This window comes from Galleria mellonella, unplaced genomic scaffold (assembly GCF_026898425.1).
Source record: "Galleria mellonella isolate WM207_F2 unplaced genomic scaffold, CSIRO_AGI_GalMel_v1 utg35, whole genome shotgun sequence".
NCBI classification, from domain to species: domain Eukaryota; kingdom Metazoa; phylum Arthropoda; class Insecta; order Lepidoptera; family Pyralidae; genus Galleria; species Galleria mellonella.
Window position 1 is genome coordinate 3,238,884 of NW_026442082.1, and position 24,710 is coordinate 3,263,593.

Sequence of the window (24,710 nt, forward strand, 5' to 3'; positions counted from 1 at the left end):
ACTGATGGGAAGGGCTCCATTGCGAGAAGGTTTGACGCGTCGTGAAACAGATGTATGTTGACGAACTCAACGGCAGTGCCGCGGATCATCCAACGCGTTCGCAGTATACCTTTGCGGGACCACTTGCACTGGAAAACAGTATTATTATTTAATAATAGCAAGCTTAGTAGATAAATCGCGCTTGAGGTTTGACAACCACTGATCAAAACTGCAAAGCTGTTTCTACATATGTTACATTCGATTTTTCAACTATCACCATTTCACAAACTATCAAGTTAATGAACATTATTGATGGAAAGAATCGGAGTCAATCTGAATTGAACATACAACCATTGAGATATTGTTGATTAAAGTTAGTAATAATACCCGGCGTATTCCCATCATCGCGTGTTTTGCAATCAATTTCATTTCAATACTGGACCCAATACTGGACGATAAATGAGGATCCGAACTTAATTCTCGGATGTGACAATTCGAACTTTTATAATTTACCTCAGATCTAAATGTTCTAAGTTGTTCCTCCAAATATCCATTATCTCTTCTCGAATTTAATAATTTATTCAACAAACACAATTACACTTACAAAGAAGGTTCATACAGAGTAACATAAGGTGTAAAGGAGGCAAATAATGTTTGTCAAAATTGTCCCATTCAGCGATATACTGAAGCCGAGAAGCTACAGCGTTAATTTTCAGTGGAAACCCGTCGAGTAGGATTTAAAGACCAAATGAGGAAATCGTGTAGCACATTTATTACGTAAACTAAAATAGGGAACAAATTGACGACAGACGAAATGGAAAGTAGTAACCGTCTATAAGCATGAACACCATGGATATCACAGAATACCTTCATGCGTTGTCTTTTCTGGGGATAACAATTTTATGTCTTCGTACACTGTAATTTTTTTTTTTATGCAACTTAGAATGATAAACAAGCTGACGGCCCACCTGATGAAAAGTGGTAACCGTCGCCTATTGACATGAACAGTACCATAGACATAACAGAGTATACTGTTTCGCCCATGATGCCTCCCATGCGTTGCCATTCCTGAGGACTCAGGTGTTATTCCTCTGTACCCTGTAAATTCACTGCCATATCCCAGCAACACAGCCATGCCGACACAACTGCTTCACGATAGAAACACGAATGGGACAGAGGTGCCAAGCAAACGACTTTTGTATAGTCTCCCTCGGGTAAAATTCTAAATACTGTATTTTTTTTTTACACGACTTAGAATAGCAAACAAGCTAACGGCCCACCTAATGGAAAGTGGTAACCGTCGCCTATAGACATGAGAAGTACCATGGACATAACAGAGTATACTGTTTCGGCATTAATGAATTTCATTGCCATAGATACTCTTCAAACTTAAAAACAGCTAAGCACATCTGCTTTATGACAGAGTGCCTATATCCCAAGATGTTTATTTTTTCAAGCAGATGATTTTTGTAATCTCCCTCTGGTATAACAAAAGTACATACCTCAGGAAAGAAATGTTGCGGAAACTTTGCTTTCTCCTTGGTGGTGACCTTCTCGATGTTTCCGCTATGGATCTCCTTGCCTTGCACGTCTACATACGCCTTCAGATCGAAGTCCCAGATCTTTAGGTCAGTCAGCGAAGAGTGAGCGAAGTACATATTGCCAAGGGCCTATGTGTAAAAACAGGTTTTTTTTTTAATACGAAATCATTAAAATCCTTTTTGGGTATGATCGACCAGTGAAAAATGGGTCGAAAAGCGACAAAAAAAAATATTATGGGATGAAAATGGAATAACAACCCTGATTGCGCTATTAGTATACGCTGGCGGGGCACCAGTGAATGATTATAGACAAGCATGGATTCGAAAATGAAGATGAATCGAGAAAATAAAAAAAAATCACATATATACATGAACCCGGAAAACATTATTCTCCTTTTTTAGGACAGTCGTGCAAAAATAGGTAATTTTAAAGTCATTTCACAGGTCGCGATCACAAAGTGATTAAATAGTAAGGTATTTTTAGTCGCAGACGTCACCTTGCTGAGGAGGAGGCCAGGGGGGAGGGGTTGTTAGTAATGGGGACGCTGTTAAATTGGACAAAAGGAATTAAGGTTGACGTCACTGGAATTGAACTAGTGACCTTTCGCGTCGCTGCCATTGCGTCAATTATGAGTGATCATGTCGCAACTCTTTAGTGGCAACACCTTCTGTGTTACATATAAAGTCATATACGAGGTTTGTCCGGAAAGTACGTATAAAAGTTTTTTAAAAATTTTATTTTACAATTATTCAGGTAAATCAATTTTATCCCCTTCAAAGTACTCCCCCTGTGACATAATGCACTTGTGCCAACGCCGTTTCCACTGTGAGAAGGCTCCTTGAAAGTCCTCTGGTTGTAGGTTTCTCAGCTGCCCCGTCGTAGCTTTTTTTATCTCATTTATGTCCCCCAAATGCCGCCCCCGAAGTACCAATTTGGTTTTTGGGAACAAGAAGAAGTCACACGGGGCCAAATCCGGCGAATAGGGGGGTGTTCGGTCACCGTAATGGAATTTTTACTCAAAAACTCACGGACAACAAGAGAGGTGTGGGCAGGGGCATTGTCGTGGTGAAGAATCCAACGCCCCTCTCGCGCCAATTCTGGACGAACTCGTGCCACACGAGCTTTGAGGCGTCTGAGCACATCGACGTAGAATTTTCCATCAACTGTCTGGCCTGGAGGGACGAATTCTTGATGGACAATCGAACATCGAAAAAAACAATCAACATTGTCTTGACATTTGAGCGGGATTTTCTTGATTTTTTTGTTCGTGGTTCCCCGGATGTCTTATCGAATTAGATCGGCAAAAATTTCACGGCCATTCTTGCCGAGTTTCGAGAGAAACTTGATTACGACGCGCTGCTCTTCAACGGAAGCGGGCTCCATGCCGACGGGGTTTCGTTAAGAGGTAACTTCACAGATGGCGTGACAAGCCAGTTCGCACCGCACGGCGGTCAGACCAGAACTGAAGCATTGTTAGGGACATAAGGAAGGGGTCCTGCGCTTACCTGGCCTCCCCACTCCTCTTTCTCGCATTCCAGAACACTTTTATACGAACTTTCCGGACAGACCTCGTATGCATAATTTAATCCAAAAATTACTAAATTAAAATGGAATTTCTTACTAATATTATAAAAATAGATAAGTTTGTTAGCTATTAAATCTTCCAATAAAACTATGAATAGAGACGTTTATTAATAACATGCAATTTTAAGTGATTAATAGTGTTTCTTGATATTTTAGCTAAACAGTTATATTATATTTAAAATTTTTGTTTATTTTTATACAATCTCTATATAAAAACGGGTGATTAATGGATTCACTGTGTTTTTGTCGTATTTGACAATTGTTTCGACTTTATCCGAAAGTCTTCTTCAGGGCGTTTAGAGCTGGTACGAGGCAAGACCAGAGGGAGACTTTGTACAAAAGTTGATCGCCTGGGTATCTCTGTTCCATTCGTGTTTCAACCGTGAAGCAGTTGTGTTTGCATGGCTGTGTTTCGGTTTGAAGGATGAGATATGGCGTGAATTTACTTGCTACGGAGGAATGACACCTGATTCCTCAGAAATGGCAACGCATGGGGGGTATCATGGGCGAAACAGTATACTCTGTTATGTCCATGGTACTGCTCATGTCTATAGGCGACGGTTACCACTTTCCATCAGGTGGACCATCAGCTTGTTTGCCATTCTAAGTTGTATAAAAAAAAGCTCATTCATCTCTCGTATTTATATAAACATTAGAGTTATATGTATGTATGTACAATAAGATTTTCATGAATAATATGGGCTGTATTTAGCATGGAAGTCAATATGCAGTCATATGACGAAATCACGGGTAAAAACTAATGGGTATTTATTTTATGGATTTAGGTATGCGAAAGAACAAAAATGTATATACCCTGAAAGTGAATCAAGAAGTTAAAGTCATGCACACTTTATAATAATGTGAAGAGCACAGGCAGTACCCTTAGCTGGGAGGAAAAATAAACTTTGGGCCAAAGCTTTTTAGAAGTGGCGGTCAAGAGAAGCCAGAGAACACTTGGTAGATTACCAAACCATCCTTATAAGAGAATTGTTAGTAATCAGGTTAGTCCCCAATGCTAATACTATATCCTGCCTGTCAGATCCATCTCTACGCGGTTTCTCCTGGAAACCATTATGACTATTTCCTTGTGAATTGATCACGATGGGTCAACTGACCCGCTTTTATCCTCTAGTACCTCGCCAGTGTATACCGTTAGCGCAGGCGGGTTAACTATTTCATTATCAACCGTTAAAATAAAAACAACCTTATGATCAGATGACATAATGCAAATAACGGCAAAGCAGTGGATAATCTTAGCACAGAACTATTATAAGTGGCGCAACAAAGAGATCTAATTCCAGCAGTGTGTTGGTGTGAGCTGATATGAAATATATCAATTCCCAAGGAATTCCTTGTGAATTGATCACGATGGGTCAACTGATCCGCTTTTATCCTCATCTATCATCTCTCACTGGTTCCTTGCCAGAATATACCATTTGTGCAGGCAGGATAACTATTCCATTATCAACCGTTAAAATAAAAACAACCTTATGATCAGATGACATAATGCAAATAACGGCAAAGCAGTGGATAATCTTAGCACAGAACTATTATAAGTGGCGCAACAAAGAGATCTAATTCCAGCAGTGTGTTGGTGTGAGCTGATTTGAAATATAACTCACCGTGAACTTCTCCGGCGAGCTGAAGTCCTCGTCTAGGAACGTTCTGATCTTATCAAAAAGCCGCAGCTCCGGACATTCGCAGAGTCTTTGAACGAAGTCTTGAACATACTGCATCGACTTCTCGTACGCTTTCCCACCGACCTCTTGCAGGTGGAGCGCTATGAACTTAGGGTCCATCCGGGAGACGGCTTGTAGAAACTCTGATGTCCAGATCGGGAGCATTACTGAAGGCTGATGGAGAGAATGAAACTTCTTTAGCTCACATACTTGTGACTTAACAAGGCTTTATATATATATATATATATATATATATATATATATATATATATATATATATATATATATATATATATATATATATATATATATATATATATATATATATATATATATATATATATATATATATATATATATATATATATATATATATATATATATATATATATATATATATATATATATATATCAGTGGAAGGCCTTTAAAAAATATAAATAATTCTTATACATAAAATAAATACTTGTTGGAATAAAAACTTTTTTGTAATATTTTAAACAGGCATAAATAACAAGTATACATTACACACTACTATTGAGAATGCACCAATAAACGACAGGATATTTCGTAAATATCCTATATCGTATTACAAGACGTATTAACATGTAGATTTTGCTTCGCAACAAGCAGGTTTTTGCTCCGTAAAGAAAAAAGACAGTGTCAATTATAACAATATTAAAAAAGGGTCAAAACTATTTTTCTGTTACGCCTTGACCAAATAATTTTAATTATTCCTCTCTATCCTAAGGTTGCTCAAAAGAGATCGCTATTTAGTGATAAGGCTGACAATTTTTGCCTCTTTACCTTGCTATTTAAAGATAAAGCCGCCTCTTGATATTTCTTTTATATAATTAAGTATATATTTTTTGTGTGCATACTGTTATTCTTTATAATCTGTATTATTCTTTGAAGGAATCAACAAAAAAAATCCATTTATTCATTCAAAACGGTAGTAAACCCTATCGACGGCAAAAATGTTTGTGAGTACCGGTTCAGAATTGACGTCCTAATCGTGTAATAGAATCGTAAAAAAAAAAAAAACTTAAAAACAACGTACGTAAGTACATTATTTTTACTACTAGTGGACGTGACTAAATTATATAAACAACTGGACTGTTAAGTTTCCTAATTATATTCGCAAGCTTTTGGAATGTTTTTTGGAATTGTCGTCATACAGCGCACCATAATCATACTAATGACAATGGCCTACATGGACGCGAGACATTATTGTGAATAGAAAAAAAATCCAGTTATGTTTGCCTCGTCTTCCCACGTCGACAACACATACAACATATTTATTTATTTATACTTTATTGCACCATTTATAAAATAGCAAACATTTAATTGTAGGTAATAAGAAATTATACAAAAGGCGGCCTTATCGCTAAGCAATCCCTTCCAAACAACCTTTGAGTAGAGGACATTGAGAAAAGAAAGAAAAACAAAGGGTAGGGGGCGCACTATTATATATAAACAAATATATACAAAGATATATACATATATATGCATACATATATATATATACATAAACAAATACATACATAAACAAATACATACATAAACATACAACCTTTTTAACAATGTTTTCTACCCAAAGATTCTCTGAAAGAGATTGCTTAGCGATATGAGGGCTTTTGTATCACTTCTTATTAAAATTTACTATATTTATTATTTTTAATTAGTATATTTATGGATGATAATGGTTACCCCGTCTGCGCTATCGATATACTCGTACACAGGCGGGGCACCAGTGGGGGATGACAGGTGAGAATGAAAGGGCAGGTCAGTTAGCACATCGTGACGAATTCAATAATAATTTCAAAGGGGAACCGCGTGAAAGTCGACCTGATAAGATATATTGATAGCAATGTAGAGTAACCTCCCCATTACTAACAATCCCTTCCCCCTACACATGTACTAGGTTATACCGATAACACAAGCGGAATTACCTTCCTTTTCAATCCTTTATAATCGGGGGGAAAGGGATTGTTAGTAATAGAGACTGAGAATCACATTGCTAGCAATATACCCAACCAGGTCGACCTCCTCGCGGTTCTCCCTGGAAACTATCATGGTTATTTCCTGATGAATTCATCATGATGAGCTAACTGGCCTGTTTTCATTCTCATCAATCACCCTTCACTGGTGCTCCGCTAGCGTATCCCGTTAGTGCACGCGGGGTTACTATACCATTTTTACCCATAAAAAAATAACCTTTATAATTCCATAAAAAATTCTCTCTTTTAATAAACTGGGTAAACAGTGTCGTAAAGTGGGCAATGCGATACCAACCATATACAATAGGTACTATATTCTCTACAGTATATTTTGAAGTACGTTATACTACCGTCGCAGAGTTAATAATACACTAAAACAGTTTCAGAAATAGACTTGGCAACGGCAAATTAATTCATACAACGACATTGCATTCACTGTGTTTCTATCATTTATCTTCATTTATACTAAGACTTCGCGGACTTCGTGTTTACAGCTACTATCACTAATGTGAGGTGTAAAAAGCCATTTCTACTATATACTCGTATAGGAGGAGGAATTCACGCACTTTGCTTGAGGCCTTTTTCCAATAGGTGGAAATGGAATGATATCCCTGCCTGCGCATATATGGTGACTGGAAGCCACCAATGAGTGATAATAGGTGAGGATGAAAGCAAATCAGATGATTAATTAACAATTTTTACATTGAAACTTTAAGAAAAGATCTTGAACCTTCTTATAAGACCAGTAATGCACCTGCAATTTCTCTAACGTTGCAGGTGCCTATAAACAGTGGTAATCACTTACTATTAAGTGAGCCACAGGCTCGTTTACTTCCTATGTTATAATCAAAACCTTTCACTAGAAAAATATTATTCAAAGTTGCCGTCTATGTCTGTCTATTTATCAACTTATTTATTTATATTTTATTGTACACAAAAATTACATAGTTAAAGTCTATATTAAATGAAAATGTAAAACAGGCAAGCTTAACTCTGTAAGAGTTCCCTTCCAGCAAACCCTGAGTTGAAAGGAGCCATAATTACCAGCTGACAGTGTGCATACAATAAGTACAGTAAGTAAATACAGTACTAGTAATTACTATTAATATATATTTATTATTTCTTAGTACTACTTTTATATATATATATATATATATATATATATATTTTTAATTCTTCTTTATTTTGTTGCCACTACTGCTGACCTCTAAACCATGCAACAGCTGTACATGAGTTTCATTGTTATTCATAGATATTTTTTTTATGAAAAGTTTATACACTGTACAATTTATATCTCTATTAAGCTGAGATGATTTGCTAATTTTTAATATTAGTGTATTATTTATTTTTACAGTTATTGAAGTTTTCCAGTCAAGAGAGCAATAAAATTTAATCTGAGATCACATTGGTGACCACTGATTACAATTCTAAAACAGAACCATCTTCTTTTTGAAGTTAGCTGATAAATTTGCAGAATGCTTGACTGATAGAGAACACCCTCCAGTGTTAAATCCACCAAGTGCACATAGAATTTTATTGGACATTAATGTTTAAACAAATAAATGATGTCAATGAACCATATTATATGTTAATGTTTATTTGATTGTTAATTATTGATGGACTAGTTCATATTTCTTGCATTATCTAATAGGGCTATCAGTCTATGACCAAATAGTTGTGCAGGAAATTATGCTCTAATAATAAATTTTAATCCTATTATTGTAATATTATAAATATGATTTTGTAAAGATATTTGGATTATTGCATTTGTTACTTAATCACATAACAACTAATTAATTGGAGCGTAGAGTATACTAAAAGGAAAAATAGAGGGCAAAATAGGAAGGGGAATACCCGGAAAATATTTACATGGGACAGATAAAGGACAGATTAGGTGCCATATGCCACAATATTATCATATTGTGGTACATGGTCTGGGGTAGAATAGGTTGGAGGAAAATACATAAATTAGTTGCACCAACAAGAGGAAACCCTTAATTAAAACAATAAAGCTTAAAAGGATTTTTTTTTATGGGTGAGAATGGAATGGTAACCCCTCCTGCACTAATAGTATATGCTGGCACCAATAAGAGATGTTAGGACAAAAACAGGTCAGTTACCCCATTGTGATGGAAACCAAAATTAACCATGACTATTTTCTATAGGAACTATGTTAGTTAGCCCATTGTGATGGAATCACAACTAACCATGATAGTTTTCTGGGAGAACCATATGGAAGTTGACCTGATATATATCTAGCTAGGGTATATTTCTAGCAATTGAGCTGTTAAACCCCATAACTAATCTCTTTCCCCACGATACATGGGTAGGATATATTATAAGATTTTATAAGAGTGACCAATATTTTTGAGGGATGGAATATTTGGAAACAGCTCAGATAATATTATACTTAATGGGTACTGGTGACCCCACTGCTAGTTAGTATAACTTCTATGCAATCTTCCTAGATACTATCATAGATAATTTGTGGTTAACTCATCTTGATAGGGCAATAAACCTAACTTAATTTTCATTAATTTCCCTCACGGGTACCGTACCAATATAGCTAACTCTCCACCAGGCCTACCATAGCATTTCTTATTTTTCAAACCATTTAAAAAAAATATTACCAAGAAAAAAAATTAAGTATCTACTTGAATATGTCAAAATGGATAATTATATTTTATATAATTAAATAAAGATAAAAAATATTTAATATTATGTTTATAATAAGAAACTTCTTATAAAAAAAGGACTCAGAAGCGAGTTGCTTCCGAGTCCTTTTTTCCAAGAAACAAGGAAGAGATTCTCAATTTATTCTGAACAGTTTTTTTTTTAATTCTTTAGGATATATAGCTTTTGTCATGTATTAATTATCTTGAACAAAACTTAGTATATATTTAATGTAGACACAACAAATATCAAAATAGTATTATAATCCAGTTTCTAAGTGATATGTTTAAATTATAATTAGCATTTTATCAACTGCAGGCGTAATAAACAAATCACTGGTTTGAAATTAGAACACTTATCATGTTTATGCTTCATAGAACAATTTAATTAACAGGTAGGTAACACAATGCTATCAATAATTTTATTTAAAACCGAAACGTTTCTATATCTGAAATTACTTACTTCCTCAAATATAGATCCAACATTTGCAGTCACAAGTAACAACGGCACTTTATCCGATCCCATTTTTTTGAACTTCAACATGATCCTAGAGCGATATTTAGGCGAAAAATAATCAAGCCACTACTACGAGGTTAAACGTTCAGACAGCGTATTTTCGCTGTTTTGGCGCGCTAACGCCCTATCTGGTGTACCTATGATTACATTATTATAGATACGGTTGTTAGTTTCCTTCGTAAATTCGTACGAAATCGCAAAATCGCTTCGCCCGTATCCCGTCCGTAGCCCTTTTTGACATTTGTCAATGAATGAGTGACATATTTTTACACCCACTACCGCGCATCTAAACAGCCGATTAACCAACCTATTTAGGTTGTCATTTACTTTTGTAAAACTGCAAAAAATTATTATCAAAAGTGAAAAAACAAATATCATAAATATTTTTTTTTACTTTATTAGCACAGTATAAAATATTTGTTTTATTTTTTATTCGGTTTGTTAAGTAATTATTTTTGCTATATGAAAAAAGTTTTGAAATCCATAATAAACGACGATAGTGAAACGAAACGCAGGTTCAATATACAGGACGTCGGTACTTGGTTGGATTTTAACCAATGACGTCTTTGTAATTTTACGTCACGCCCTGTTTTCAGGGACGAACTCAATTATTTTTAACGTTGTATACAGAAATAAAGGAGGCGTTAATTGGTAGCAATAAATTTACGGTGCAAAGAATAGATTTTTATTTTATTTTATAAGATGTATTGTTTGGCACTGTAACAGTAACATTGAAACTAAAGAATATATATAATCTAAGAATATTTTACTTGGGAAAAATTTGCTTTAATATAAAGGCCTTAATAGGTAAAAAGTATTAATTAACAAGTAAAAAAAATTAAGAGTTTTATTGTAATACAAATAATTATTAAAATTCAGTTTTTAGGTAACCAATCAAAAGGTATTAAAATTTATTAAACTTATCTATTTATTTCGAAAAAAAAAATTAAGTTACCGTATTTTTAGATTAACTTAGTATTGCTTCAGTAAGGTGTACCATAAATTTACTTTAGATAACATGAAAATTCCTTCATCCCTCTCTGTTTGCTATGGGCGTTCCTTTTACTGCACATGTGCGATACGTATTCAGTTCATAACCTTTGGTAGATACATAGTTAAAATAGAAATCGATCGTTTTGTTTCTATTCTTGTGAATTAGGTCGGACTTTTTCATTATAGCACGTGCTCAGAGCGTTTTTTGAGATCTATGAAGTCAGTCATGTAAGCGTATAGATAAGAAATGTACGTTTCTTTTCTATGTATCCGCACAATATTTACAGCTCATTTATTATCTTTAGAGCTCGTTCAATAAACAAGTATCAAGATTGTTTATTACGTTATGTTCTTTAATTTGAACTTTTTTTTGTTTTGTTTACATTTTATTTAATGAAAGGTTTTTAAATTTTAGATTTAGAAAATGAAGACGCAAATATTAATTACCGTGGTTGGGTTGTTATTAGCAACGGCATCATCGATGCATATACACAATGCTGTGGAAACTGAGATGTTTGCTATACCAATCAGTCCTAATTTGTTTAACTGGACATATCAAGGTACGTAAAATATTTTGAGTATTGCTTTCTCATACCTCTGATAAAATATGTGCCTTACACTATTTTTATTTAATATTTTCATATTATAGTTTTATTTATAATACAAATAGTATAAAATAAAATATCTGAAAATAAACATGTTATGTTTAAAACACTGGAATTTACTAAGCGCCTAATCTAAATTTATCATAACTAATTAGAGTAACGAAATTATTAGAACATTTTCATATAAAACGTTTACTTAATACATTCCTGTACAAATGTGTTAAGGTACTATTAAAATGTGGAATGTAAATACTTACCTACTTATACAAATAATTTTGGTCCTTGAAATAAATTCGTATGGTCGTTACTGTGTAGTAAGATCGTATGATTTTGTTTCAAATATATTTAACTAGCGATATATGTAAATAAGCCATTTTTTCCCCTAAAACGTAAAGTATAAAAAATGGTTTTTATGGGTTATTTATAAGAGATACACATATACCATCGCGGACTTTTTTGTTGACCTTTTTAAGGTGTACAATACTGTAATACATTATTTTGATTTATCTCGTGGGGTTCAGCCAGCGTTTGCAATGTAAGCGCAAAAAATGTGTTTATTTACGACATCACATTAGAAACCTCTAAATTTATCAGTGTTTCTCTGCAATATTAAACATGTATTATACATATAAATTTTCCTCTTGAATCACTCTATCTATTAAAAAAAAACCGCTTCAAAATCCGTTGTGTAGTTTTAAAGATTTAAGCATACATAGGGAACGGACAGACAGCGACAGCGACTTTGTTTTATACTATATAGTGATGATATACCTACTGTTTATCTAAATATTGTCCAACAAAAACTCTACGTAAGTAATTAAATGGGGTGTTTGGTCAATATACTAACGCTTATTTGTAATTTTATGTGCCAGTATCTATAAATTATTACAATGAAGTTTACTATTAAAACATGTTTTATTTATAATAACATTGATTTTATTTTATCTATGCATAAACAGATGTTAGACACGTTCTAGTAGTAGATGTCTAAACATTTATATTTTTTTTTAAAATAATGATAATGAAATGGTAACCTCGCCTGCGCTAACGGTATACGCTGGTGGGGCACCAGTGATAGATGACTGATGAGGATGAAAGCAGGACAGTTAGCCCATCGTGACGAACTGGACTAGAATTAGCCACGATGGTTTCCAGGGGGAACCACGTGGAGGTCGACCTGACAGGATATATTGTTAGTAATGGGGTTAAATAACCCCATTACTAACAATATAATCCCTTTCCCCCCTCTAAACATCTATTGGAAACTTGTTCATTATAAGTTTAATTTTTTTGTGGTAAAATGTATATCATTGTATCATATACCAGAGGGAGACTTTGTACAAAAGTCGATCGCTTGGGTACCTCTGTCCCATTCGTGTTTCAACCGTGAAGCAGTTGTGTTTGCATGGCTGTGTTTCGGTTTGAAGAGTGGGATATGGCGTGAATTTACTGGGTACAGAGGAATAACATCTGAGTCCTCAGGAATGGCAACGCATCGGGGGGTATCATGGGCGTAACAGTATACTCTGTTAAGTCCATGGTACTGCTCATGTCTATAGGCGACGGTTACCACTTTCCATCAGGTGGGCCGTCAACTTGTTTGCCATTCAAAGTTGTATAAAAAAAAATCTGGGTTTACACCTTAAACCAACATAATACAAGTCTTATTTCTAGTAAAATTATTAGATGAGATTCGTTATCTTATGAAATACAAGAAAATATTCATAATAATAAGACAGTTGAATTTTTTTTTGTCATTTAAGAGTTTCCTCTTGTCGGTGCAACTAATTCATGCATCTTCTTCCAGCCAGCTCTATCCCAGGCCATATCCCTGACCTCCCTATACGACATGACTACCAGGTGTATTTCTTTTATCTGTCCCATGTAGTTATTCCTCGGTCTTCCTCTTCCTCTATTGCCCTCTATCTTTCCTTCTACTATGCTCTTAAAAAAATCGTCATGTCGTATAAAGTGGCTTAGCATTTTGCCTCTTCTATTCTCTATTATTTTAATTAATGAATTACAACAACTAATATTTATACTGTTTGGTGAAAATTTTACAATGAACGTTCTTAACAACAGAATAAATTGGCTCAACTGAGAATCAAACTTAATAACTCATTGCACAACATTTACTTATCACTGCTAAGTGGACATGAACAATTATGATTTTAATTATATTTACCAATTATTTATATTATTTATATTTATATTTCATTATAATTTCCCAAAGAGGGTTGACGTCAGGCAGGCACCCGGTCATAAAACTAAAAGCCAAATCTTTTTGTAATATGGATAAAAACTTATTACGCTGACCCCAAACAATAATTGGGATAAGGGTAGGAAGATGATGATGATGATTATATTTACCAATAAATTTGTAATATTCTTTACAGAATTCGACCAGCAATATCGTTTTCACGCGTCACTAAAAGGCAAGCCCGAGTTGCCGTCGTGGCTTCGGTATATATACAGCGGAAGACACCATTCAGGTTTCATATTTGGTACGCCACCGAGAGGAACTAAGAAACCAATTATGGTAAATAACATTAAAAAAGTATCACTTCTGCTTAAAGAATATGTTATCTGTTATGTCCATGGTACTGCTCATGTCTATAGGCGACGGTTATCACTTTCCATCAGGTAGGCCGTCAGCTTGTTTGCTATTTTAAACTGCATAAAAAAAAAACTACAATGAGAAACTTATTTAACAATTGAATCAATTACCAGAGGGAGACTTTGTACAAAAGTCGATTGCTTGGGTACCTCTGTCCCATTCGTGTTTCTACCGTGAATCAGTTGTGTTTGCATGGCTGTGTTTCGGTTTGAAGGGTGGGATATGGCGTGAATTTACTGGGTACGGAGGAATAACACCTGAGTCCTCAGGAATGGCAACGCATGGGGGGTATCATGAGCGAAACAGTATACTCTGTTATGTCCGTGGTACTGCTCATGTCTATAGGCGACGGTTACCACTTTCCATGGGGCGGGTCGTCAGCTTGTTTGTCATTCTAAGTTGTATAAAAAAAATGCTTGGCAGGCGGGTTGGTAACCATAGTTAGGCTTTTGATGATATTTTAAGAGTGTGCTGTTAATCCCTCGATCATTAAGTTCCCTTAGTCGCTTCTTACGACACCCATGAGAAAGAAAGGAGTAGCCCATTCTATGCGGGTCGACACGGTTTTGATATGCCGGTAGTCAATTTGGCATTTAACTAACGATATATCGAAGTGTTAATGAACCAAGTATCTAAGCAATATTATTTCATTACTATTATTATTCTCAATTTTAGCTAGAGGTAATAGGTCTGAACCGCCAAGACTATGAGACACGCCGTGTTCTTATAACTCTAAAGGTACAGCCAAAGGAGAAAATGGCGCGGCATGAAGTTGAACTTAAAATAGATAATCTCAATGTTGAAGACCTGCTTGATGAGCACAGGTGAGAAATATCTATACTTGTAAAAAATCTGTAGAGAGGTCAATTCTGTATATGAAATATATTTCCAAAAAAACTATCAGCGGGTGATTAGTGATCGATACTGATGCCAAAAATGCAATCAGTAAAATTTTTGTCTCTCTCTGTATGTTCGTTATAGAAACAAAAATTACTCGACGGATTTTAACGAAACTTGGTACAATTATTCTTCATACTCCTGGGCAGGTTAAAGTATACTTTTCATCACGATACGATTAATAGGAGCAGAGCAGTGAGGGGAAATGTTGGGAAAACGGGAGACGTTACTTCATTTTTAAGCTTCCGTCGCGTGTGCAGCCTTAATGGCCACTTTTTAAAATGTATAAATGTCCACCCGTGCGATGCCACCACGCACCACCCGGGCCGGTCCGCTAGTTTGAAATAAATGGAATCAATGAAATACTTTGACACCATAATGCCATATTTTTCGACTAGAATAGAACATCGAAGGAAAACCAACGAAACAACAACATTTAGAAGCACAACGAATAACAAAATCTGTGGTTTGGTTAATAACAGATACCGTAGTCAACGAATTAAGTGAAATAAAGAGAAATATAAAATTATCGCAAACTAACAAACACTAATCGATGCATTGTTTTGCATGAATGCTAATATTGTTCATGATTCCAAGGTTCGGAGTTTTTTCAGAATGTCACGTCTAAAGGATATATTACGGACGAAATTGTGGACGGAGAGCAATCAAGATTTGTACACTACGTTTCTGGCATCCGCGATCGATTTAGGTGCTAGGTTACCGCTGAAACCAGAAGACGGTGAAGGGTACGTTAAAAAAATAATACAAAAATTACAAACAAAATAACAAAAAAGTTCTAAGTTTGAATTGCATGTAAAGCAGTTAATTAAAATAAGCAAATTTTACCATAATTGTAACCAGCATAATAGTAATAGTCTTGTATCTATCATTCTCTTATGAGAAGAGATCATTATGCTGCAGCAGAAGGACGTTAATGGATTGTGGCGAAGATGGTAACAGTGAATTTTGTTATTGGCATTTATTTCTGGAGCACCAATCAAATTGGAATCGTTTTTTCCATTCCAGACTCGTTGTCCGCCTCGGAAGCTCTGTACCATTCTCTTCGGAACTAAAAAGGTTGCGAGAAGAGGTGAGGCCTTTGTCACGTCTGCCCAGTTGCCCAAGAGAATATAAAAGAACTACTGTGGAGAGATTGTTTAGAGATGCCGGGTTGACATTGGATTGGTGTAGTTTTGAGTTGGTGAGTATAATATAATGTAAATATATAAATAAACATAATAATAAACATTAATTTCACGTGATTTGTTTTAAATATTTTGCAAATTTAATATCAGTTAAGACAATATTCTAAGCTTGTATATATTCTTACCCTCTTATAAAAACGTCATACTTCTCTTAGACCTATTTTAGCTATTGAACGTTTTCTCTCCATTTTTTTTTTTATATCTACAACTTAGAATGGCAAACAAGCTGGCGGTTCACCTGGTGGAAAGTGGTAATCGTCGCCTATAGACATGAGCAGTACCATGGACATAACAGAGTATACTGTTTCGCCCATGATACCCCTCATGCGTTGCCACTCCTGAGGACCTAGGTGTTATTCCTCTATACCTTGTAAATTTACGCCCTTCAAACCGAAACACAGCCATGCAAACACAACTGCTTCACGGTTGAAACACGAATGGGACAGAGGTACCCAAGCAATCGACTTTTGTACAGTCTCCCTCTTTTTATACTACATTCCTAATTTGAAGGAAAGTTACAAAACATTGCAAGCGATATCGAACCCTAAAGTCTTAGGGGAGATTTTGCCTCACTCTGCGTGTTCTACCGCTTGTACAACGGATTGTGCTCAGAGGAATTATTCAATATGATGCCTACAGCCACTTTCTATCATCGTACGGCTCGCCATCGACAGGGAGTTCACCCTCATACGTTACAGCCTAAATGGTCGCGTACAACGCGGTTTCAAGAGATGTTTTCTCTTACGAACACTCAGATTATGGAATGAGCTCCCTGCCGAGGTTTTCCCAAGAGACTACAGCATGGGGTTCTTCAAACGGGGGGTAAAGAGGTTTCTTCAGGGTCGGCAACGCGCGCGTAATACCTCTGTGCTAGTTTGCCACCTCAGTGGTAAAAAAAAAACAGTGTAATAATTAACATAGATTTGTAGATGGCTTTAGTTTTTATGAATATAGGGGTTAATTATAAATGTCGGCGCAAAATAGAAAAAAAGACATTCTATTGACTCGAGACACAAGCGCAAAAAATGGAGGGGAGCGCTGACACAACGTTGGAGCGATAATGAAAGGAAGTGGGGCCCATAGATGATATATACATACTGAGAGTGGGGCCACATTCGTCTGTCAGACTTCGCGCGACTTCAACGGATCGTTGTGTCTCGAGTCTTAGCTGATATTATTTTAATTTAGTTCTATTTTATTTGATATTATATTATTTCTTACATTAATGAAAATGATTGTAGTTTAAAAATAAAGTGTGATCTTGTAATTGCTCTAATTATTGATTTTTTATTAGTACACGCCCACGGTAGATTAGTTTTTGTTAACCGTGTCTGAGTGGGAGGAAACAGAGCTTAGCTATGGCCATCTTCCGACATATATATAAAATTTACAATTAAGTCATAAGAACTGGGTTGAGAGATATCCGAAGACGATTCTTAAATGTTATTACAGTATTTCTTACTATAATATATCTACATATAGCATTTGTAATTCGCAGTACAACACAGTTTACAAGGATCACGCTACTGAACATCTTGAGTACCTAACTGAAATACCAAATACCAGTAAATCTGCGAAGTCGTTTAAAGCCCTGGACACACGAGATGAATGGACAGCGCCCAGCAAGCATGCGCTACCTTCACGTAGCTACACGAAACAGTTGACGGCTGCAGTGGCTATACCACTTTTGCTGTTGTTATTGTCAGTGGCCGCTTTGACCTCTGTATTGTGTTTCCATTACGCTGCTGTGTAAGTATATTAAAATAATAATAAATTAATTAAAACTAAGCCAATTTCAATTAGTTACGGTACAATACGATTAAAAAATCATTTATTTCATCAATATTTCATTACTTAAGCTGTGGACATATTTTTTTTATAGGTGAAAATGGAATGGTAACCCCGCCTGCGCTAACGGAATGCACTGGCGGAGCACCAGTGAAGGGTGATAGATGAGAATGAAAACAGGCCAGTTAGCCCGTCATGATGAATTCATCAGGAATTAACTATGATAGTTTCCAGGGGGAACCGCGAGGCGGTAGACCTGGTTGGGTATATTGCTAGCAATGGGATTCTCAGTCTCCATTACTAACAATCCTTTTCCCCCCAGCTGTGGACATATTGACAGTTATATTAGATTCCTATTATTTCACTTTCAGAAGGGATCCAGAGTCAGAGTATTTCTTAGAGAATATATTTCATATATGTATAGAATATAGAAGGAGACGAAGGTTAGCTTTATTTATCACAGCGTATTTAACATATTAATATTAATAACAAATGTTTTGTTTTCTTATTTGAACTAACATTAAAAAACTATAATCATGAAGTAACAGCTTGCGGTTTCAAGCCATGGATATTTTGTATACGTTGTCGGTGCTCTTTTTTATACAACTTAGAATGGCAAACAAGCTGACGGCCCACCTGATGGAAAGTGGTAACCGTCGCCTATGAACGCCTGCAATACCAGAGTTATTACGCGCGATTAGAGGGGATTTAATTAAAACATTTAATAATTATACCAGAGGGAGACTTTGTACAAAAGTCGATTGCTTGGGCACCTCTGTCCCATTCGTGTTTCTACCGTGAAGCAGCTGTGTTTGCATGGCTGTGTTTCGGTTTGAAAGGTGGGATATGACGTGAATTTACTGGGTACAGAGGATTAACACCTGAGTCCTCAGAAATGGCAATGCATAGGGAGTATCATGGGTGAAACGGTATACTCTGTTATGTCCATAGTACTGCTTATGTTTATTGACGACGGTTACCACTTTCCATCAGATGGATCGTCAGCTTGTTTGCCATTCTAAGTAGTATAAAAAAAATTAATAAATCAAAAATATTTTTGTGCTATTTATTCTAGAGCATACTATTTATATAGTATTATTTTTAAAATTAAAAAAAATGTATGAAGCCATTTCTGATAGAGTTAATAATCTATGTTCAGTGTTTTTTTTTTTTTTTTTTTAATAGATGATAATAGAATAGTAACCCCGCGCTAACGGTATACACTGGCGGGGCACCAGTGAGGACCACGTATCATACGTGAGAATGAAAAGGCAGGTCAGTTAGCCCATCGTGACAAATACACCTGGAATTCAACACGATTGTTTCTTAAAAGGATTAGACGAAGGTCAACCTGGCTGGATATATTGCAATATACGTAGTCATATGTAGTACTCCTTTCCCCCTTATCTATAATGTCATACCAGGTGGCATAATTGTATATTGTATTTTTAGGGCACACAAGTCCAGCAAAGTGGAACTGTGTCGGTACGGGACAGGCAACTCTGAGCAGACTCAAGTCGCCGCCGACAACACCAGTGCCAAAAGTCACGGAGTTAGGTAAATATATTAATAACTTTTTCAGAGAAAATTTAATTAAAAAAAGTAACTTAGATAAGGTAGAAAAATTAGAATAGACGTACTTAGGCAAAGGTACGCTTTTTTAAAGAAATAATGTACTTACTATTATTTCTATGAAAGAACGTACCCTTGATTACGTCTCTGTTTTATTCACAACCCATGGCATAGATAAAGAACTATTTTCTTTTAATTTATTGGGTCTTATACGAAATATTATTTGGCTAAATAAATATTTTCTTTAAATTTTTACTTATCTAACTAATGAAATTGTAAATTAACAGTAACAGGGTTCTTCTTTCTTAGCTACCGCTAGTGGAATCGTATCAGTTAAATACATAGATGTTTTGTAGGACGTTACTTTTTTTTAATGGGTGATAATGGAATGGTAAATTTGTCTGCACTATCCTTGATACGCTCGCGGGGCACCAGTGAGGGATGATAGGTGAAGATAAAAAGGCAGGTCAGTTATCCCATCGTAACAAATTCCACTAGAATTAACCACGAGGGTTTCCAGGTGGAACTGTCGACCTGATAGGGCGTATTGCTAGCAATTATAAAGTACTTATCTATATAGAAATCCCTTATCTTTATTACTCACTTGAGAACATCAGTTAAAGAATATATTTACCAAATTAATTGCAGCCCCAACAATAGTCTTGCTCGACCGTACAGCCCCAAATCAACGACCAACATTGCTGGCAGCTACAACCGTCCCCAACCGCCACCGTATATGGGCTCCACCACGAATTCACTTCACCACAGAAAATCTGGTAACATTGACAAAACTCCATCAACGAGCGGTCACACGCCTGAGCACCGCGGTCATCTTCTAGAAGAATCCTTGAAATTACTAAACGAAGCGAATATCAACTCTGAATTCGATAAACTACCGATTTTAAAAGATCCCATACTCGATTTGGCTGATGGGACCGAAGATTATGTACCTATAAAACCAGACCACACCGGTTATGTCCCGATAAAACCAGATACAGCCGGTTATGTCTCGATGAAGGCGGATTTGGATGATATAGACGTGCCAGACTTGACTAAATTTGGAATCGTTGGCCCTATTTGACATGAGGTGTCGACGGACGGAAAACCGCCCGTCAAAACGTGGTTCTGTTAAAGCTATTTGCTTATAGTTACCTAATTGTAACTTTTCGTATATCATATCAATACATACCTAGGTATATCTGTTGTACTTAGTCAATACTTAGCCAACAATTAATGTGGATAGAATTACTAAGCAACTAAACCAGAAAAAAAACTACCGAAATTTTTGAGATAAATTATGAAGGAGTGATAGTCTGCAGCAATAAAGAACTACGTGGCAAGAAGAATAACTATCGACAGAAAAAAAGGAATAAAAAATCAATAAATATGAGATATATCATTTCAACAATCATATATCTCAAATACGTAGTAAATAAAATATATAAGTAGGTAATTGTTAAATATTTATTGTCAATTATCATTACACGATTTATTAAATATATTAAGAATTTGAAATGTAGACAAGGGCCAGCGTTCGTCTGTGGTACAGATAACAGCATAAATATAATAGCCAGGGCCGGCTTTAATTCTAATTGGCACCTTCGGGCAAATTTTTCTAGACAGTACACATGATGGAAAATAGTAACTATCTGTAGAAGACATTAGAAGATTCACTTGGAGTCTTCAAACATTGCTATTTCTGAGGCCTGATTTTCAAAATTAAAGACCATGCAAGAATAACTGCTTAGTAACATGCTCGTAAACGAAGTTACAATCAACAGCAGTCATTTACTGTATCGTCAGCGAGTGTTTGCCCTTATCATACTTACATATAATAAAATATTATGTATAAATGAAAATGAACCTAGTCAACTATCTAGTCAATACTGATCGTGAATTATACAATTTTAACTATTATTTGTGACCATTGATATTCAATTAAGTAATTTAATAAAGTAGATGTTTTATATTAATATTTATTGTATTTATTTTAAATTAACTGATTACCAGACGTCGTTCTGTCAAAATTAATTTTTTTTCTTTAATCAAATTAGTCCAACCGTTTCCGAGTGATGTCAATTCGTGAATGAAATAATACAAAGAAAACAAATTATAAATACAATAGTATTTATTATAATTTACAATAACTGATTAGTTAATAATTATAATGGACAGGATCCGTTTTAGGGGGTGCACCAGCTGGGCAATTGCCCAGAGCGTCATAATGATTTCACTACAAGTTAAAATAGTCATTCAGTGTAAATGAAATTAATTGAATATTATATTTTTTTCTGAACCTGAAAGTTAGTTAGATCAGGCCCTGTTAATAAATTATTTGGGTACTTAGTTGCAACTCAAAATATTGAAAGGAAATGAAGCTATCGACAAAGTTATTTGTCATCTAATAAATAACAAATTTCTATAAAATAGACATTTAATACACGGTGCTTTGCCGCCATGTGCAATAATGGTTTTCATGCAACGTAGTACAAAACAATACTCACAGCGCAACCCTGTCGCGGTTGGTTATGATTTTTTTTTATCTATTTTTGTCACTTAAAAACTAAAGGTTAACAATAATGTATAATTTATAAACAAAGGAAATAATTAACAAATACCTATATGTGCCAGAGAACAGAACAGAAACATACCAATGACCGCAAATAAATCAAATCCAAAACACTTTGAACGGAGCTAAATTAGAAAAGTTGCCTAATAAGCTCAACCGTAACTCGGACTCATTACACGAGGTCGTTGTGACAAAAAATACATTAAAACATCATCATTATCAGAGATCTTAAAGTATTAACATGGTCAATAGCAGGGCCCGATCTAGGGGCGCTAAGCGGGCAAATGCCTAGAGCAGCAGAATTAATTTGCTGCGTGGTCATACGCAAATCTTCACTTTTGCCTGAATAGGTAAATAGATCGGTCACTGCTTACTAGCATTAATGAACAATGTCATTTAATATATATTGCAAGGGCAAGTATGTACTTTAATGAAAATTAATACTTATTATTCCAATAATACTAATTTTAATTGTAGTTACCATATTTTATATCACATTCATTCATGATAATTATTTGTAAATGTTAAATTATGGGTACATAGTGAATTTACAAATTAAATACTTATTTCTAAACACGTTTAATTCGCCTCTGGCCTGGTATATATAATAAAACTGGTAGGTACTAGAATTGCATGTAATTAAAATATAAGTGACAGCCTCCCATACTAAATTGTCAGCTGCAACTGTTGATTTTAGTGTAGCTGAATTTCTTCATGATATTACACGATATCTTTGCGAATTTTAAACCAATTTTGATGATACTATTTTTAATTAGAAAAGTTAGTTGGTTGTATTCTTGTTCATTTTTCACCAGGACATTAAAATAGGAAAAAATAAGCCTCCGATCTCTTCCTTTTAAGATAACAGATAATACATGTGTCTTTTAAAGATTTTTTTTCTATACCAAAGACAATATTGTAAGTTTAACATAATTTTTAAATTAATTAACTGAATCTTCTTTTATTTAAATTTATATAAATAAAACTATTTACAAATACTTATTACATTCTTATGAAAGATGAAAATAATTAATATCACATTAAATAATGGGCAATTATTATTATTTAAAAGTACAATTACTAATTACTAAGTAATCTTACAATTAGAGCCTTCAAGTGAACCTTATTATAAATAAAAATAATATCACATTAGTCGACTGGTTTCCAGCAAACGACTGCCCTCATGTCATCTGGTGCTTTCCCGAAGGTCCTGTCTCCATTGGGATCTACGTATTGGTTGATCTGATAGTCGAGGAGTGTTTGGAAGCCGAGCACATCGGTTCCTAATTGCTGTGGATAGAACGGTATTCCATTAAGTATTTTACATGTCTATATTATTGTTTTGATCACGAATAAAAAAGAAGGACAGTACAATGAATCAAAATTCCTACAAAATATACCTTTTTTATACCGGGACCACATGGCAATATATATATACTGACAAAATTGAGTTAAATAAATACATATATAATGTTCTATTACCAAGTATAACCAAAAAAAATTTTAGTAGCAAGAGCCTCATTACTAGCAATATAACTTTGTCGAGTCAACCTGGTAAAATCGTTATGATGGGCCATCTGACTTAACTTTATCCTCATCTAACTTTTCTTACTAGTACGTCGTCAGCGTAAACCAATAGCAATAAGGTTTGATTAAAATTTCATTTACTACCGTGGACATTATACTTGATTGCCATCTCGATTACATGAAGCTTATTATTATTTACCTGTGTAAGTGGACTAGTGTTTGTGGTGAACACGCCTTTGAACCGTCTGTCCCTCGCAATTCTCATAGTGGCATGCTCTAACGCCCGTATCGCGGCAACGTTGTCTCGCGGAGACAGTTCCGCGTTCGTGGCCATCATGAACGAATGCAGGATCGTGCCTGCAATTATTAGAGTCATTGTTAGAACAACAATTGTTAGAAGACGCTCTTCACAAAGCCGTCTGCATGAGTACTTTTGTACCATTATCGTTTCTGTCATTCTTGTTGGGCTTTTTAATTCCTCAGACCTAATTTCTGTTAAGACTATTTTATACCATTAGGATCAACAGACATGTTGACGATACATCAGATAATAAATGATAACATGCGTCTATTGATGCATGAATGAGTTACGTATAATTGAATGAATTTTATAGGAATGAATTCTTTGAAAGAACTAGTCAGTACGCACACCAGTTATTCATCTTACCTTTGCCTTCCGGTAATAACGTATCTCTCACAGAGCCCTCAACAAACTCCAAAAATCCCATTATCTTGGCAAGTCCACCGGTCAATTCAATTTCAGGTTCGTCCCGAGCGTCGAAGTTTAGAGCCACTGCCACCGGCGTGTTTGTACCTGTATCGGAAAAATTAATGTCATGAAATAAAATATCACAGTAAAAGATATCCAAATATTAGTTTTGATGGTCCGGACAAAAATATTTACTGCCCTTTGTAACAGTCAACTTCTCTTTATTTTCCTCTCTTTAGGCATTTGCCCGATTTGCA

General features: G+C 35.2%; 3 protein-coding genes and 1 long non-coding RNA gene across 9 annotated transcripts in view; 2 read left to right on the forward strand and 2 right to left on the reverse strand.

Moving 5' to 3' along the window:
* Positions 1–10,218, reverse strand: part of LOC113510525 (inositol polyphosphate-5-phosphatase A) — a 36,397-nt gene extending 26,179 nt beyond the window's left edge. For both annotated transcript variants that reach the window (XM_052896829.1, XM_052896828.1), the window contains exons 1-4: positions 9,918–10,218; positions 4,728–4,958; positions 1,482–1,649; positions 3–128 (exon numbers count right to left, since the gene is read on the reverse strand). In XM_052896829.1, coding sequence (XP_052752789.1) covers positions 3–128; positions 1,482–1,649; positions 4,728–4,958; positions 9,918–9,998 — 606 coding nt within the window. In that variant the 5' untranslated portion in view covers positions 9,999–10,218. The remainder of the gene's footprint in view (positions 1–2; positions 129–1,481; positions 1,650–4,727; positions 4,959–9,917) is intronic.
* LOC116412843 (uncharacterized) lies at positions 7,118–8,311 on the forward strand. Its single transcript, XR_004223907.2, has 3 exons — positions 7,118–7,441; positions 7,796–7,855; positions 8,137–8,311. It is a non-coding gene; the product is annotated as an uncharacterized LOC116412843 (long non-coding RNA).
* An 812-nt stretch (positions 10,219–11,030) lies between the features above and the next one.
* LOC113514287 (epsilon-sarcoglycan) lies at positions 11,031–21,621 on the forward strand. 5 transcript variants are annotated; one of them, XM_052896855.1, is made up of 10 exons: positions 11,031–11,307; positions 11,379–11,524; positions 13,966–14,108; positions 14,862–15,010; positions 15,698–15,829; positions 16,110–16,284; positions 17,787–18,037; positions 18,448–18,519; positions 19,529–19,633; positions 20,297–21,621. In XM_052896855.1, the coding sequence occupies exons 2-10, from the start codon at positions 11,389–11,391 to the stop codon at positions 20,727–20,729; spliced, it is 1,596 nt and encodes a 531-aa protein (XP_052752815.1). In that variant the 5' UTR covers positions 11,031–11,307; positions 11,379–11,388; the 3' UTR covers positions 20,730–21,621. The 5 variants fall into 5 exon arrangements, with proteins under 5 accessions (XP_052752815.1, XP_031764261.2, XP_052752816.1 ...); XM_031908401.2 differs by having other exon boundaries at positions 11,031–11,213; positions 11,380–11,524; XM_052896856.1 differs by having other exon boundaries at positions 11,032–11,192; positions 11,380–11,524.
* Positions 21,095–24,710, reverse strand: part of LOC113514283 (zwittermicin A synthase ZmaJ) — a 47,183-nt gene continuing 43,567 nt past the window's right edge. Inside the window, exons 15-17 of the mRNA XM_026898329.3 lie at positions 24,412–24,558; positions 23,944–24,101; positions 21,095–23,507 (exon numbers count right to left, since the gene is read on the reverse strand). Of these exons, the coding sequence (XP_026754130.2) occupies positions 23,367–23,507; positions 23,944–24,101; positions 24,412–24,558 (446 nt within the window). The 3' untranslated portion in view covers positions 21,095–23,366. The remainder of the gene's footprint in view (positions 23,508–23,943; positions 24,102–24,411; positions 24,559–24,710) is intronic.

Bases quoted from the DNA above. Each gene is read 5' to 3' on its own strand.
- LOC113514287 (XM_052896855.1), top strand. From the start codon at position 11,389: ATGAAGACGCAAATATTAATTACCGTGGTTGGGTTGTTATTAGCAACG. The intron at 15,830-16,109 runs GTACGTTAAAAA...TTTCCATTCCAG, and splicing joins AAACCAGAAGACGGTGAAGG to ACTCGTTGTCCGCCTCGGAA. The intron at 19,634-20,296 runs GTAAATATATTA...AATTAATTGCAG, and splicing joins GCCAAAAGTCACGGAGTTAG to CCCCAACAATAGTCTTGCTC.